Here is a 17,254-nt window from a genome sequence, read left to right as displayed (position 1 = left end):
TACGCATGCTGCTCCTCATCGCACTACCCTGAACGATCGCCCTCCTGCGGATGCTGATCACCATCGCACCCTTTCACGCGATCATTCACCTGCGCATGCTGCTCGCCATCGCACAACCCTGCACGATCGCCCGCTTACGCATGCTGCTCCTCATCGCACAACCCTGAACGATCGCCCTCCTGCGGATGCTGATCACCATCGCACCCTTTCACGCGATCATTCACCTGCGCATGCTGCTCGCCATCGCACAACCCTGCACGATCGCCCGCTTACGCATGCTGCTCCTCATCGCACAACCCTGAACGATCGCCCTCCTGCGGATGCTGATCACCATCGCACCCTTTCACGCGATCATTCACCTGCGCATGCTGCTCGCCATCGCACAACCCTGCACGATCGCCCGCTTACGCATGCTGCTCCTCATCGCACAACCCTGAACGACCGCCCTCTTACGGATGCTGATCACCATCGCACCCTATCACGCGATCCTTCACCTACACATGCTGCTCGCCATCGCTTACCATCACGCGGTCATTATCGCCAGCGATCTTCTTCACCTACGCGGCAGCACGATCCCTCGCCGTCGCGCCATCGCTTGCGTTCGTCGCCTCGGACACGTGTTCATTTACCTGCCCACCCTCACGCCTGCGCGCCCGCGCGATCGCTCGCCCGCGCGACCGCTCGCCTGCGCGCCCGCGCGATCACCAGCGCAACCATTCGCCTTTGCGCGACCGTTCACCCTCGCGCGACCATAGTTCGCGGCGAATTCCACAGCCGGTGGTAGCAGCAGGGACGCGTGCTCCTAGACGGCACTCGGGATCACCTCCATCCAAGCACAGGTTGGTATTGCAGGACGAAGACAGATCAGTACAGCATTCTTCCCCACCTTCTTTTCAGGCAGGTACCGTCGTGTCCACTCCAAAGGATCGCCCGATCCCTTTCACCTTAGCGAGGATTTCGGACTCTGTGTCCTTTGAGCAGCAGACTTGGTTTGGTCCGCTGGCACGGGCGTTAGTGAGGGTTATGAAACCAGCACTCGCCGGCCAGGGTAACAAACCAGCGGCTGTCTCTCCTGCGCTGAAGAGAAAGAGAGGAGTGGACTTCGTGGTGACTTCCCCCAGGGCGAAGTTGGTTCCCAAGAGGTCGGTCTTGAGGGTCCCCTCTCCTGCACGAGTACTCTCTCCTTCTCCCGTGGACGAGGCCTTTCCGTCCTCAGGTGAGTCCAGTGGGGCGGTAGTCTTCCCCTCGGCACCAGGGGGGGAGACTTCGCTTCAGGCAGGAGAATCGTCTCGTGAGGAAGGGGCCCCTCGAACCTCGTTGTTGGGATCCTGTATCCCTCCTAGGAGGGAACCCAAGGATTCCAAGACCATCCCTAAATCCTCTGCAAGGATTCGACAGGAACCCACGACTACCCAGGGGAATGTCCACGTATCACCCCAGGAAGAGATTCCTGGGGCAGGAGACTTAGCTGCCAGCCCGCAGGGAGGAGAACAGCAAGAGTCCGAACATGCCTTCTGGCAGGTCCTAAGCCTGATAAGGCAACTTAACAGTCTTACGGATCCAGTCATCCCCCCCCGTGAAGGCAAAGACACGATTCTGGATGAAGTGTTTGACGTTCGGAAGGCCCCTAAGACCAGTGCAGCTCTGCCCTGGTCTCGGGGGCTGAAGAGTGCCAGAGCTAGGGCCAATACTCAGCTCGCACTTCTTGCCTCCTCCAGTCGTTCCACTGCCGGGAACAAACTCATCCCTCCTCCTCGCCTTCAGCAGAGGAGGTATTTCGAGATCCTGGGTGAGCACAACCTCGCTCTTCCTCTCCATCACTCTGTGGAGGAGCTGGCGAAGGGAGTTCCCTTGGAGAAACTCTCTGCCCGGCAGGTGTCGTTCTCGGCGGCAGAGATCCTTAACCACGAGAAGGTCGCTAAGTGTGCCATGCAGGCCACTTCGTGGCTGGACTTCTGGTTAGGATCTCTGGGCATCCTATTGCGATCGGAGGACTTGTCCAAGGAGACCAATAGGAAGGCCCTAGAGACCTTCTTGCTCTCGGGCACCCGCTCCATCGAGTTTTTGGCGCACCAGGTTACCACCCTGTGGGCCAACTCGGTGTTGAAGCGTCGCGATGCTGTGTCCGAGAGATTCCATCCGAAGGTCCCCGCCGTAGATGTGTGTAGGCTCCGACATGCCTCCCTCCTGGGGGAGAGCCTGTTTGAGCCTCAAGACTTGGAGCGAACGGCTGAGAGGTGGAGGAAATCCAGCACGGACTCCCTCCTCCACAGGGCCCTTACAACTCGGCCCTATAAGCCTCCAGCCCCGCCACAACAGCAGCAACAGCCTCGTAAGGCTCCCAAACAGGCACCGGCAGCTAAGAAAGTGGTGTCTAAGCCCCAGCCCTTTCCAGCCAAGGTCAAGAGGGGCGGTAAGTCCTCCAGGGGAGGCAAGACTTCTAGGGGTGGCGGCCGCGGCCGCAAGCCCTAGGGGTGGCAGTCCCCCTGCGTGTCCACCTGTGGGGGGATGCCTTCAGCGTTGCGTCCGCAGGTGGCAACATCTCGGGGCCGATGCTTGGACGGTCTCAGTGATCGGCCAAGGTTATCGCGTCCCGTTCACGTCATCTCAACCTCCCCTGACAGCGAATCCAGTGTCGTTGAGCTCCTATGCCATGGGATCGGCAAAGGGGCTGGCCCTTCAGGGCGAAGTCGAGACCATGTTCGAGAAGGGTGCTTTCCAGGAGGTCGTGGACGGCTCTCCAGGCTTCTTCAGTCGACTCTTTCTTGTAAAGAAGGCTACTGGAGGCTGGAGACCCGTCATCGATCTCTCGGCTCTGAACAGGTTTGTCAAACAAACCCGGTTCAGCATGGAGACAGCAGACACGGTCAGACTTGCGGTGAGACCACAAGACTTCATGTGTACACTGGATCTAAAGGATGCGTACTTCCAGATCCCAATCCATCCGTCTTCCAGGAAGTACCTGAGATTCTGCCTAGACAACAAGATCTACCAGTTCAAGGTGCTGTGTTTCGGTCTCTCCACAGCTCCTCAGGTGTTCACCAGAGTGTTCACCCTGATTTCGACTTGGGCGCACAGGAACGGCATTCGTCTCCTTCGTTACCTAGACGATTGGCTGATCCTAGCAGACTCGGAGTCGACCCTTCTTCGACACCGAGACAGGCTTCTAGATCTTTGCCAGGATCTGGGGATCGTGGTAAACCTCGAGAAGTCCTCTCTGCAGCCGTCCCAACGACTGGTTTATCTAGGCATGCTAATAGACACCAATCTCCACAAAGCCTTTCCATCAGACGACCGGATAGCAAGGCTGAGGAGGGTGGCGGAACCTTTCCTCAGGCGAAAAGAACTCCCCGCCCAATCGTGGTTGCGTCTCTTGGGCCACCTATCCTCCCTGGCCCGTCTGGTTCCAAACAGCCGCCTCAGGATGAGATCCCTTCAATGGCGGCTCAAGTCCCGGTGGAATCAAGGATCCGATTCCCCGGACACTCTGATCCCAATGGGGTCTCTGGAACAGACGGACTTGCGGTGGTGGCTGGCCGACGAGAACCTGCGAAAGGGAGTGAGTCTTCTCGTCCTCCCCCCGGAATTGACTCTGTTTTCGGACGCGTCAAAAGAAGGGTGGGGGGCGCACGTTCTGAACCAGAGGGCCTCAGGCCTTTGGTCAGAATCAGAAAAGTGCCTACACATCAACCTGCTAGAATTGAAGGCCGTCTTTCTGGCCCTTCAACAGTTCCAACGGTTCCTGGCGGGTCACTCCGGGGTGGTGATGAGCGACAACACCACGGTAGTGGCTTATATCAACAAGCAGGGAGGCACTTTTTCGCAACAGCTATCCCATCTTGCAGTAGAGACTCTGAGGTGGACCGAAACCCACTCGATAACACTATCAGCTCGCTTCATTCCTGGCAAGAGGAATGTGCTCGCCGACAGTCTGAGCAGGGCTTCGCAGATAGTGAGTACCGAGTGGTCTTTGGATCCTCAGATAGCCAACAAAGTCCTGACTTTGTGGGGTTCCCCGACGGTGGACTTGTTCGCGACAGCCTTGAACTTCAAGCTGCCCCTGTACTGCTCACCAGTCCCGGACCCCAAGGCACTCTGGCAAGATGCTTTCCAGCAACGGTGGGACAACATCGACGTGTACGCCTTCCCACCTTTCTGTCTGATGAGAAGGGTGCTCAACAGGACCAGACTATCGGTCAACTGTTCCATGACTCTAGTAGCTCCGCTATGGCATCACGCGGAATGGTTTCCGGACCTTCTGCAACTCCTGACGGAACTCCCAAGGGAGCTTCCTCCACGACACGAGCTTCTCAGACAACCCCACTCCGGTGTCCCTCACAGGGCCGTAGCCTCGCTTCGGCTTCACGCCTGGAGACTATCCAGCGTCTCCTCGCGGAGAGAGGCTTTTCGCAACAGGTTGCGGAGAGAATGTCTCGGCACCTGCGAAGGTCCTCTGAGGGAGTCTACCAAGCGAAGTGGAGAGTCTTTTGTGGTTGGTGTCGTGGAAGGGGTATCTCTCCACTCGATGCCACTATTCCAGCAATAGCGGACTTCTTTGTGTATCTGCGAGAAGAAATGCGCCTTTCTGTCTCGGCAGTGAAAGGCTATCGCTCAGCCTTAAGCTTGGCCTTCAGATTGAAGGGCGTGGATATTTCTTCATCGCTAGAACTCTCTTTACTCATACGTAGCTATGAGCTTACCTGCCCCCAGTCGGAAGTGAGACCCCCTCCTTGGAACGTGGTTCGAGTCCTCAGGTCTCTCAAGAGACCTCCCTTCGAGCCATTACGCCAGGCCTCCGATCGCCACCTGTCTTGGAAGACGGCTTTCCTACTCGCCTTGGCCTCGGCCAAGCGAGTTAGTGAACTTCATGGTCTCTCGTACGACATCGCCCATTCAAGGGGATGGGGGGAGGTAACGTTCAGGTTCGTCCCTGAGTTTGTGGCCAAGACTCAGAATCCTGGAGTGCCGGATCCTCGGTTCGACTCTTTCAGGATCGCGAGTCTCCGTTCTGTAACAAACGAGCCAGACCAGCAGCTACTATGCCCAGTGAGGTGTCTGAGGTACTACTTGAAGAGAACGGCTGCAGTCCGTCCTCATGTGCGAGCTTTGTTTGTGAGCACAGGCAGGACAAAGAGGAGGGTCACCAGGAACACCATCTCTGCTTGGATTCGAAGGGTTATCCACCATGCCCTGAATCCTGACCCTCCTCCGTCACGTCGCCCTCGGGCCCACGATGTCAGGGGTATTGCTACATCCCTGGCCTTCAAGAGAAACTTCTCTGTGACGCAGGTACTTCAAGCTGGGGTCTGGAAGCGTCAAACGACCTTCACAGCCCACTACCTGCAAGACGTGACCCACAGGAGCCTCGATACGTTCTCTATCGGCCCTGTGGTGGCTGCACAACAGCTGGTCTAACCTCAGGCTCCTTTTTGGACAAGTAACAGTAGGTTGAGGGCGTTGTTACCCGGTCTTAGTCTGTGTGAATGAAAGAGTATGTCTGACCCTTACTTCTTTCTTCATTCTCCCCTCTCTTGGGGAAGCAGCATCCTGGTCCTCGCATAGCTGACCTCGACCTCTGCAGGTAACCCATGCTTCTTTGTGCTCCTAGTATTAAGCTTAATACTGTTGCGTCTCCCATACCCTGACGAGGTGGTATGGGGAACGTCCTATCCTAGAATTCCTATCTGAAGGTCTCAAGGTCAACTTCATAGGACGAGTCACACTCTCCTCCTCACACTACTTATGTAGGCCACTCGTTCCTAGCGATGCTAGGAACCTGTGAGGTACAGGGGCTCCCTCTCTCTAGTGCTGCTCACTAAGGGATCGAGCCCCCGGGCAAGCCGAAGTCAGTAAGGCTGGGGATTTTCCACCCTTCCTAAGGGGTAAGTCACCCTTTGTAAATAGCGTGGTTTGTATTTCGGTTACGGAACAAATGACAAATTCGAAGATAATTTGTATTTTTCCTAACCATACAAACCTTAGCTATTTACACATATGTGCCCGCCATCCCTGACCCCCAAGTCAAGTCCTACCTCTAAGTGAAGTGAAGCAAGTCACCGGTGTGTGGAGGGGGGAGGGGTAGCAAGCTACCCTTCCCCACCCCCCGCTAACTAGCGCGGGGGTAATTAACCCTCGTTAAAAACTATTGGCTCGTCATTTCAGCTGCGCTAAAAGTAAAACCCTTTGTAAATAGCTAAGGTTTATATGGTTAGGAAAAATACAAATTATCTTCGAATTTGTCATTTTTTATATTTTTTGATAATTTTTTGAGAAAATTCAGGCATTTTCCAAGAGAATGAGACCAACCTGACCTCTCTATGACCAAAATTAAGGCTGTTAGAGCAATTTAAAAAAAATATACTGCAAAATGTCCTGGGAAAAAAATAACCCCTTGGGGGTTAAGGGTTGGAAATTTCCAAATACCCCAGGGGTAAAAGGGTTAATGAAGCTCTCAGGTCAGTCTTGTGGTAAATATTTTGAAATTTTAAATTTGCAGTGGCTGAATGAAAATCTTTTGTTCCTATGCAGATACAATCCCTCGTCTTTTATTGGGTAAGCTGTGGCGCACCTTTTGTTACGACCAGATTGAAGAGTTATTGTGGGTCTGGCAACATTATATGATTGCGCTGTGCATTCTCTGCTACTAAGGTCTTGGTCTGGACGACGAATGGTGGTCTGTTGGAAGGATTTTATTTTCAAACTAGGAAGCTTTTTATCACCCAGCTATCATAATGACTGACCTCATGGTGGGAAATCCATTCACGAAACAGTTGACGCTTCTTAATACCCTGCTTGTGTTTCAGTAAATTTCTTTTACATTTTTATTATTACAGTAATCCCTCACCTATCGCGGTTAATGGGGACCAGAACCGACCACGATAGGTGGAAAACCGCGAAGTAGGTTCCCTCCCTATTTTTGGAATACAGTATGTACAGTACATCTTTTTGTGTACATGTATATATGATAACAATAAGTGTATATTAACCCTATAAATGCATATGTTATCATTAGAACATTAAAGAATCATGTAAATAAATATTGATAATATAAATTATATACTGTACATAAAATAAAGTACTGTACTGTATAAATACAGTATTTAATACATTACGTATACTGTATGTACATTTACGTTTATACATAAATAATATAAATAGTGTAAGTGTACATGTACATACATATGTAGATATAAATAGTGTACGTGTATATACTGTAGATATGTTTTTAGAACTCTTTTATTCTTATAACCAGATACGTAACTCACCTCTAACAATGACGATGAACTTGATAATTGACGATGAAACACCTGTGCAGTATAATGGAGGTGATGAAGATGAAGATGATTTACTGCACAGGTTAATGAGAGCTTTACTGCTCCTCAGGTGACGCCTCATCCTCAGTTGATAGAGACGGTGGATCGTCAACGACAGCTTCCGATAGAGCTGGAGAAACTGCAGGAGGCGGCGTAGTGGCTCGGTGGGAAGCCGGAGAGGCTGCAGGAGTATTTGATGCTTCTGCAGAAGGTTTTCAGCGCACTAGGAACATCGTGATGGGAAGTTGTTGACGTTCTTTTATCTGAGCAAAGATGCTCTTGCACAACGCCATTACACTGTCAATACGGTTAATAAATTCAATGGCTCTGACCATGTTATCATCGATTTCCTGCGCCTTTTGTTGCAGAGCCCGTGCCATGTTGCAGAGCTCTTGCAGGTTGTCCACGGTAAGGCCACGTTCGTCAGCTTCGTCATCGTCGCCGACGTCGGCTGCCTCTTCTTCTTCCTCACTCGCTAATCTTGTCATTTCGACAAGGTCCTCGCTGGTTAGGGGCTCCGAGTGGCACTCGATCAGTGAGTTGACGTCATCTGTCGTCATGTCAGAGAAACCTTCGTTGGCTACTAACCGTGCCAGTCTCACAGCCTTATCTACGGCAGAGTGGTGAACTTCATCTGGCGTAAATCCCTCATAGTTATGAACAACGTCTGGCCACAATTTTCTCCAACTTGCATTCAATGTTTGTTGTTATATCTCATTAAGAGCTTTCTGAATGTTGGCCAGGCATGTTGCAATGTTGTATTCCCGCCAATTTCTCTTGAGGCTGAAATCCTTGTCGTCTTCATCGATGGAGGAGATGAGGCCCTCCATCGTGGACCTCGTGTAGAGGGCCTTGAAGGCCCGAATGACCCCCTGATCCATTGGTTGTATGAGGGAAGTGGTGTTGGGAGGCAGGAACTCCACTTGAACCCCGTCATAATGCAGATCCATTGCATGTCCGCCTGCACAGTCCATCAAGAGGAGGACCTTAAAGTGCAGCCCATTCTCCGCGAGGTACAGCTTCACCTGTGGGATGAAGCAGTTTACGAACCAGTCGAGTGTGAGGGCTTTAGATATCCATGCCTTTTTATTACTCATCCAGTAGACAGACAGCAAGGCTTTGTTTTTGTTTTTCAAATCCCGAGGATTAAGCCAGGCTTGAGCATGAAGCCCGCGGCATTCCCGCACATGAGGAGAGTGACGTAATCTTTGTGGGCCTTGAACCCTGGCTCTTTTACTTTGTCCTTGTAAAGGAACGTCCGGGACGGCATCCTCTTCCAGAAGAGGCCAGTCTCATCCATGATGAACACCTGCTCCGGGAGATAGCCACCTTCTTTAATTAATTTCGGGAACTCATCCTCGATGTAACGAAGAGCTGCCTCTTGGTCTGCCGAGGCAGGCTCCCCATACAAAGAATGCTGCGAAGGCCAAACCTCTTGAATTTCTCGAACCAGCCCTTCCGGGCAACAAAACCACATTTTTCTCGTGGGGCAGGTTCATCACCTTCGTTGTCATCATCACCTTCGTCGTCTTCGTTAGATTTCCCTTCAGAAACTAGGCTATCATACAGGGTTTTGGCTTTGGTTCGAATCATGTTGTATCGAGCGTAACCTTTTCCCAACAGTCCGATATACACATTGATAACGTAGTCTCCATTTGCACAATCGTCTTATTACGAGGAGTCACAACGCGCTGAGTGTCCTTGGAGAACGTTATTGAGGCAGTTTTACGTATTTTCATTTCATCTTTTTTTTATGTAGCGAACCGTCGATCCATTCACTCTGTAAATGCAGGCAACAGACATTTTCAAGGGCGTCACAAGAACTATTTTACAGTACACTAAAAAGCACAAGAAAACAGCTAAAAGTTCCACGCGGCAAGACTAAGCAACACAAGCGAAGCGAGAGAGAACAATGAATGCGGTCTCCCTTCGCTGGGCGCACGGCAGGGAGAGATGCTTAGTAAAGCGTCTCGGCGGCTCGGCCAAGAAGCATCTTGACTAAGACGGGAGTAAGAATGTCTAGCTTTTTCCTTAGTTTCCTCGTCCATCCTTGGGGGTACAGCAGTTGAACTGATATGTCGCTGGATCAGATCTTGATGCAGATAAGCTACCATATCGAGTAACTATTCCACTGTATTTTAGGTTCTTATAGAAATGTTTTCCTCATCCTCCTGCCGAGAGGGAGGATGGAGAGTAATGTAAACCAATCGCTTTACTTTAAGGCTTACATTGAGGACATCAGATCCCTTGGGAATATATGTTCTTCCCTGATCGTCTGTCTAATGGTAGAAACCTAGATTAATATTCGGAATTCAGGTCATTGAAGGTGAATTGGAGTCAACGCTCTCGCTCCTCCCTAGGTCCGAATGTTTTGATATCCCTGGATTTTAAGCCAATCAGTTTTCTTATAGGGACTAACGCCATCCTAAGGGTAAGTAAACTATTAAGGGACGAGGGTTTTGTATATTTGTAAGAATGTCATAAATTAAAGTCATTCGTATTTTTCCTAACAACAGTATATAAACCCCAGTCCTTAAAGCTTTAATTTCTGCCTCATCCACCCTTTAAGTCCTAGTTGAAGGTAAAAGTGGCTAATATGTGAGGTGGCAGGGGGTGGGAAGGGGCACTGACACTTCTATGAATTTTAATAGCTGAGTTTTCAGCTTCACTGAAATCCTATGCCTATAAAAGGACTTTGGTTTGTATAGATAAGAAATACAAATTAGTGTAATGTATAGTACCTGTAGTTTGATCCGTCTTTTTATTCCTCTAGTGGATGGCATGTGGAGAAGGAAATGGAAGAAGCCATACAAAGGAAAAACAATGAGTTACAGCAGTTTATGGATGACGTAAAGGTAATACTTTTATTCTTTTTATATTTTACTGTTATTTTCAAGTTATTTTGTTCCTAAAGCAGCCAATTTTTATGATGTTATAATATCAGAATACTGCCTAAGAAGAATATTTTACAGCATTAACGTAATTATTCTTACTTACTTATTTCCACTCCCAGGTAGGCTTTCAACCTGCCAGTGGAATCAGTTGTCTTCTCCACTCAATTCTGTTTTCAAAAATTCCCTCTCTTCTCACCTGTTCAATTGTTGGCATGTTGTTCTTTGTCAGAATCTCTTCAATTCCATCCTTCCAGCGTTTACGTGGTCTACCTCTTGATCTCCTCCCACCAGGCGTCCAGTCCCATCTCCTCCTTGCAATTCTATTTCCATCCATTCTCATTAAATGTCCCAGCCATCTCAGCTGACCCTTCTCAATCTTGTTCAACATAGGAGATACCCCAACCATCCTTCTAAAATCTACATTTTTTATTCTCTCTCTTCTTGTTTTGTGCATTATTGTTCTTAGGCTTTTCATCGCTGAAGCTTGGACTCTGCTCCTGTTTTTGATTGTCTTTGTCCAGCTCTCTGATCTATATGTCATTATTGGTGTTAGTAATCCTTCAAATATGGTTTTCTTTACTTCTATAGGTACATCCCCTCCAAAGATCCGAGGAAGAGATAACGTTGCAATAGCAACATGGAACGTGAGAACCCTTGCCCAGACAGGGAAACTACAGGAACTAACACACGAACTAGAGATATACACCTGGCACGTTGTGGGACTTTGTGAGGTTAGGTGGAAGAACCATGGGGAGCATCTCACCGAGGAAGGTCATGTACTTTACTACAGTGGAGAGATGGACAAACATACCAATGGCGTAGGTTTTCTTGTCAACAAGAACGTCAAGAACTCTGTACTAGGTTGCTGCCCAGTTTCCAGCAGGGCCATTTTCATCCGCCTAAGAGCAGCACCATTTAACATGACAATAGTACAGGCCTATGCACCAACAACAGACCAAGATGATGATGCTGTGGAGGCATTCTATAGTCAACTCCAAGAAACCATCGACAAAGTGGACAAAAATGACATACTTATCATCCAGGGAGATTGGAATGTGAAAATGGGCAAAGACGCATGGACTGGAAGGAATTCCGCGGCCCCTCGTGCAATGACGTGTCCAATGAGAGAGGACTACGACTACTAGAGTTTGCCAGCTACAACAATGCTGTGCTTGCAAATACACCCGGTGAGCACAAGGCATCACGACGCTGGACATGGCATGCACCTAATGGAATCCACCACAACCAGATCGACTACATTCTTGTACAAAATCGGTTCAGATCGGGGATCAAAAGAGCTACGACAAGAACTTTCCCTGGTGCAGATGTCGGTAGCGACCATGATCTGGTGTTTGTGAACTTCAAACTCAGGCTGAAGACAATCAAGAAGCCCAAGAACACCAGGATGAAATTCAACCTGGACAGGTTGAGGGACCCCAACATCGCAGAGTCCTTTAAGGCAACAGTTGTAGGGAAGTTTGCCCCACTGTTAACGCTTGAGGAAGACCACAGCTCAATTAAAGTCATGATAGAGTCTGCAAACGAAACGCTTGGAAACGTTCGCAGGAAAACACAGCGATGGGTCACAGATGAAATCAGAAGAGAACTGAAAAAGAACAAGATCACACCCACCGGAGCAACAGAGTACAGAGAAATAAACCGCAAGATAAGAAAAAGCATGAACCAAGCCAAAGAAGATTGGATTGGGAAACAGTGTACAGAAATTGAGGAAAAGCTGGAGAAGAACAACAGTAGGCGAGCGTTCCAAATCGTGAAAGATCTAACAAAACCAAAGCAAGCACGAGTCAGTACCATCCAAGACAAAGCAGGGAACTGCCTCATGGAAGAAGAAGACATACTCAAGAGGTAGACAGAGTACTGTTCCGACCTTTACAACTACCAGACCAATGGAGATCCCAATGTAACATCGTGCCACAAATCATCTAACAAGGAAGACTTCCCAGTTTTGAGAGAAGAAGTGGAGGAAGCGATCAGATCGCTAAAACATGGAAAAGCTGCAGGAGTAGACAACATCCGTGCAGAACTTATAAAGCATGGTGGAGAGACAGTGACTGACATCCTCACTAGCATCTGCAACAAGATCTGGCACACAGGTGAATGGCCCACACCCTGGACACAGTCCCTCATCATCACGCTTCCAAAGAAAGGCAACTTACAGCAATGCCAAAACTATAGAACGATTAGCCTTATCAGCCACGCAAGCAAAGTGATGTTGAGAGTCATTCTGAACCGACTGAGACCCCAGGCAGAAGAGATCATTGCTGAAGAACAAACTGGATTTAGAAGAGGAAGGAGCACAACGGAACAGATTTTTAATCTTCGAGTTCTGTGTGAGAAGTACAGCCAACACCAGCAAGACATCTTTCATGTGTTCATTGACTACAAAAAGGCATTTGACCACGTATGGCATGATGCCCTCTGGGCCACAATGAACAGGTACAACATGGGACAAAAACTGATACTGACGATCCAACAGCTGTACAACAAAGCAACCAGCGCGGTCCTTGCCCAAGGCAAAATAGGCGAATGCTTCCGCACTTCAGTAGGTGTCCGCCAAGGCTGCCTTCTGTCACCAACCCTGTTCAACATCTTCCTTGAACAAATTATGACAGATGCACTCGAAGATCATGTGAGCACAGTTAGCATCGGAGGACGAACAATCAGCAACCTTCGGTTTGCTGATGATATTGACGACCTGGCAGGGAACGAAGATTAGCTGGTCAACCTCGTGAAACGTCTGGATGAAACATCAACCAGATACGGAATGGAAATCAGTGCTGAAAAAACAAAACTGAGAAACAGCGACGAATCAATCAAAGCAAAAATCGTGGTCGGTGGTCAACAACTTGAAACAGTCCAACAATTCAAGTACCTTGGTGCAATCATCAGCCAAGAAGGATCCAAACCAGAAGTCCATGCAAGAATCGCGCAAACAATAGCGGCGCTTGCAAAACTGAATCCAATCTGGAAAGACAAAAACATCGCTGTCAAATCCAAATTGAGACTATTGCATGCCCTAGTCATTTCCATCCTTCTGTATGCTTGTGAATCCTGGACACTGACGGCAGAGCTACAGAGAAAGATCCAAGCTGCAGAAATGAGATGCTTCAGACGAGTGCTTGGCATCTCGTACATTGAGCATGTCACAAATGAAGAAGTCAACAGAAGAGAGAGACAACACTTAGGACGCTATGAAGATCTGCTGTCCACAGTGAAGAGGAGAAAACTAAAATGGTATGGCCACACAACAAGATCATGCGGCCTGTCCAAGACAATTCTCCAGGGAACAGTTCAGGGGAAGAGGAGAAGAGGGCGGCAGAGAAAGAGGTGGACCGACAACATTGCTGAATGGACAGGAAAAACCTTCGCCCAGACCCAGGCACTCACACACGACCGTGACAAGTGGAGGCTCCTATTGTGGTGTTCCACCATGCAGCGCCCCTACGATCCTGTTGGATTGTGGGATCGGTAACGGTAACGGTATAGGTACGTATGCATCTCTCATAATTGGATAGAGTGCTCCAGAGCATTTATTATATTTCTTTATTCGTTCAGTAATTTCTTCTTTGTTCTTATAGCCGTTGTCTGTAAACATACACCCTAAATACTTGAATGCGTTGGTGTCCTTAATTACCGTATTTCTTATCATGATGTTCTTTGGAGCTTGTTGTTGTTTGTTGATTGTTAATATTTCTGTTTTTTTAATGTTCATCTTCAGTCCGGCTTCTGTTAAACAATTGTTCAAGGCTATCAATGCTCTTTCTAGTTCTTCCCAATCATATGTCCAGAAAGCAATATCATCAGCAAAAATCATGAGTCTCCCGAGATATTTATTCTTTCCTTAAAACTTCTTATAATTACATCTATATATGCAATGAACAAGAGTGGGGAAAGAACGCTTCCCTGCTTAACACCTGTTGTTACTCTAAACCAATTTTCATTCTTGTATTCAGTCCTTACATTATTCATACATGGTTCGTGCGTGCTCTTTATTGCAGCTCCCAATCTACCGTCGAGTCCATAAACCTCTCCTAAGCACCACAATTTGTTCCTAGATACCAAGTCATATGCCTTTTCCAAGTCAATAAATGCTATATACAGTGGCCTATTGTATTTCCATGATTTTTCAATAACAAGCCTCAAGGCGAATATGAGAACTGATGTACTTCTGTCCTTTCTGTATCCATGTTGTTCTTCGCCTAGCTGAGGTTCAAGGATGTTTCGTACCCTCTTTTCTAAAATCCTCTCATAAAGTTTTGCTGCATGACATATGAGCGTTATACCTCTATAATTCTTGCATTTGCCTGAATCACCTTTACCTTTATAAAAGGGTACAGAAATATGTTTTCCCCAGTCTTCAGTAACCGTGCTCTCTAACCAGAATGACAAGGTTAGGTCATATGATATCTACTTTGCTAGGTCCCCTCCCTATTTGAATAACTCAATTGGTATATTATCATACCCTGGGCTTTTCCCATTTTTCATCTCTTTCAAAGCATTTTCAAACTCATGATAAGTAATCACATCCTCCCTATTTTCTCTGTTAAATTGAAAAATATATTCTTCATTTCCTTCTGTAGTTACATTTAGTAACCTATTGAAATAAGTAGTCCATTTTTCATTAAGTTCTGTAGCCGTGCCAATAATGTTTCCATTTTCATCCTTTATATTATATTGCATTTATCCATGATCTTCTCTTAATCTCTTCTGATTGATTCCTAGAAGATACATATTCTTCTCTAGTCTGTTGGTTCCTTTCTTTCATCCATTTCATGTGCATTTTGTTCTTCATCTTTATTGCACCTTTTACTTCGTCATTCCACCAAATTGTACGTCTTTTCCTAGTACCTCCAACAAACCTACAGCCAAGTTCCTTCTCCCCTACATCCAAGGCACTCTCCTTTAGTCCCTTCCAATCCCGCTGCTCCAAGTATTGCAAACTCTCTATAAACTTGTTTTGAAATCTCATTTTGATAACTGGGTCTTTCAAGGATTCTGTTTTTATCATTTATCTCTTCTCTGTTTGCTCTTTTCTTATGGGAGGAATGTAAATTTTTCCTATGACTAGTCTATGATTTGAATCAAGGGAGACTCCTGGCAATACTTTAACATTTTCTACAAGCCTCTTATCTGATATAACGACATAATCAATTACTGATTTTTTATCAAACTGCCCTGTGGTTTGATTCCATCTATATCTAGTGTATTTGTGTGAGTCCTGGTTTATTCCGTAACTGGAATACAAACCACGCTATTTAATAGGGGTATTACTTTCGGCGTAGCTGAAATGACGAGCCATTAAATTTTAACGAAGATTTACTCCCCACACCGCTAGGTAGGGGGGGTAGGGGAGGGTAGCTTGCACCCCCCCTCTCACACACCTGTGCTTGAGCTCACTTTGCTCTCGGCTCGGATGGTGGTCGGACGTGCCTGCTTTCATCCTCGCCGTCATTTGGCAGCCATTTAATTGCTTTTGCCTTTTCTTTTTCTAGTTCTGTATATGTGAAGTTGGCCTCTGCGATCATGCGCACCTGCCCTGGGTTTCCCGACCGCCCCTGTGGAACATTCATGTCGGCGGTCGAGACTAATCCTCACGCCCTTTGTCCTTCTTGTAGGGGCCAACGGTGTGATGGCAACAACAAGTGTAGGGAGTGGTCTACCTCCCATTGGGAGAGGTTTTCGCGACGACGGAAGAAGAAGTCCAAACGGGATATTTTTCCTTCGAAGGTTGCTTCGAAAGGAGAAAAACCCAAGGCCTCTTCTTCCGTTGTCGAATCCTCTTCTGAAGCTCCCACCACTCGGTCGGTCTCTTTCGAGAGACCGTCGAGTGGTAGCGTAGATCGATGTATATTTTACCAACCTTGGGACTCGAGAGATGACGTTGCTTCCCCTAGCGAAGCAGCTCCACCTCTCCCCCCTTGGGGAGGATATGTCACTAACCTCCTTATTTCAGCTTTGGTCCTCCTTGGGGCTTACGGGTTCGCCCTCCAAGGAGGTTTTGCTTAACTACATCCGATTGGGTGCCGCTGTCACGCAATCTTCGTCACCGTCAGAGGTTGATCATCTGTCTCTGGTCGACGTTGTGGTGTCAGAGGTATCCCATGCACTATCACCCATCACCTTTGCCTCTCCAAACTCAATGGTAGCTGACGGCTTAATTTCTCTCTTTCCTGTTCAACCTATGAGGAGAAACTAAGTCTATCGTCAGTCTCTCCTGCTAGTGTTTCTCCCCCTCAGGGGAGTTCACTTACAGAGACTCCTCTTTGGAGGACTGCAGAAGGTCAGCTTGCTGATCCAACGGCCCCTAGAGGGCGCATTCGTCCGAAGGCTCGCCTTCCTCTTCACCCTAAGAGGCCTTCCTTCACCTGCGGTGAGGAGACGCCTCTTTGGTTCAACATCTTCGATGCAGTCCACCGCAGAGGAGCCTCGAGACCAATCATCTGTCACTGCTCCTGCACTTGTCCTGGACCTTTCTGCAGATCGTTCGCAATCGCCTTCGGTGGAAGGTCGTCCTTTTAAAGAACACGTTGACCTTCCATCCGACAGACCTGCCGACCTGCCGTCGTCATTTCTACATGGGCCTAACAAGGCTCCAGCTAAGAATACGCGCGCACGCTCGCCCATCCTCTCCAAAGGATGCGCGCCAACATTCTCTCACTCGCCCCACATGATTCAACTGCGCGCCCGCGCGCTAGGGATCTTTTTCCTGCAAGCGCGCCCTACAGCTGGTAAAGATGCGCGTGAACTCTCTCCTGCACGCCCGCGCACTCAACGTATTAATCCTGCGCGCCCGCGCGTCAACAGTCTCCCGCGCGCTAGCCCCGATATTCTCCCTCGCACGAGCATCAATATCATCCCGCGCGCGAGACTACTAAACTACGCACGGCAAGGTCGCCATCGCCTCATTCCCCTCCCCGCGAGCGCATACCACCGCGCATTGTGGGAGAAGGGATACATCCAGAGGGGTCCAGGATCCCAAAGCCACCTTAGGCAAACTCACCAATGATGGGGACTCCTCTCAGGGAT

The 17,254-nt window shown here is 48.5% G+C and overlaps 1 protein-coding gene across 1 annotated transcript in view; it reads left to right on the top strand.

Annotated features, from left to right (window-relative positions):
• Positions 1-12,092, top strand: part of LOC137660159 (uncharacterized) — a 28,928-nt gene extending 16,836 nt beyond the window's left edge. The window contains exons 2-3 of the mRNA XM_068394853.1: positions 10,087-10,168; positions 10,796-12,092. Of these exons, the coding sequence (XP_068250954.1) occupies positions 11,283-12,077 (795 nt within the window). The 5' untranslated portion in view covers positions 10,087-10,168; positions 10,796-11,282 and the 3' untranslated portion in view covers positions 12,078-12,092. The remainder of the gene's footprint in view (positions 1-10,086; positions 10,169-10,795) is intronic.
• Positions 12,093-17,254: the final 5,162 nt, after the last annotated feature.

This window comes from Palaemon carinicauda, chromosome 20 (assembly GCF_036898095.1).
Source record: "Palaemon carinicauda isolate YSFRI2023 chromosome 20, ASM3689809v2, whole genome shotgun sequence".
Classification (NCBI taxonomy): Eukaryota; Metazoa; Arthropoda; class Malacostraca; order Decapoda; family Palaemonidae; genus Palaemon; species Palaemon carinicauda.
Note: the sequence above shows the minus strand (reverse complement) of the source record. Positions and strands in the feature narration are given on the sequence as shown.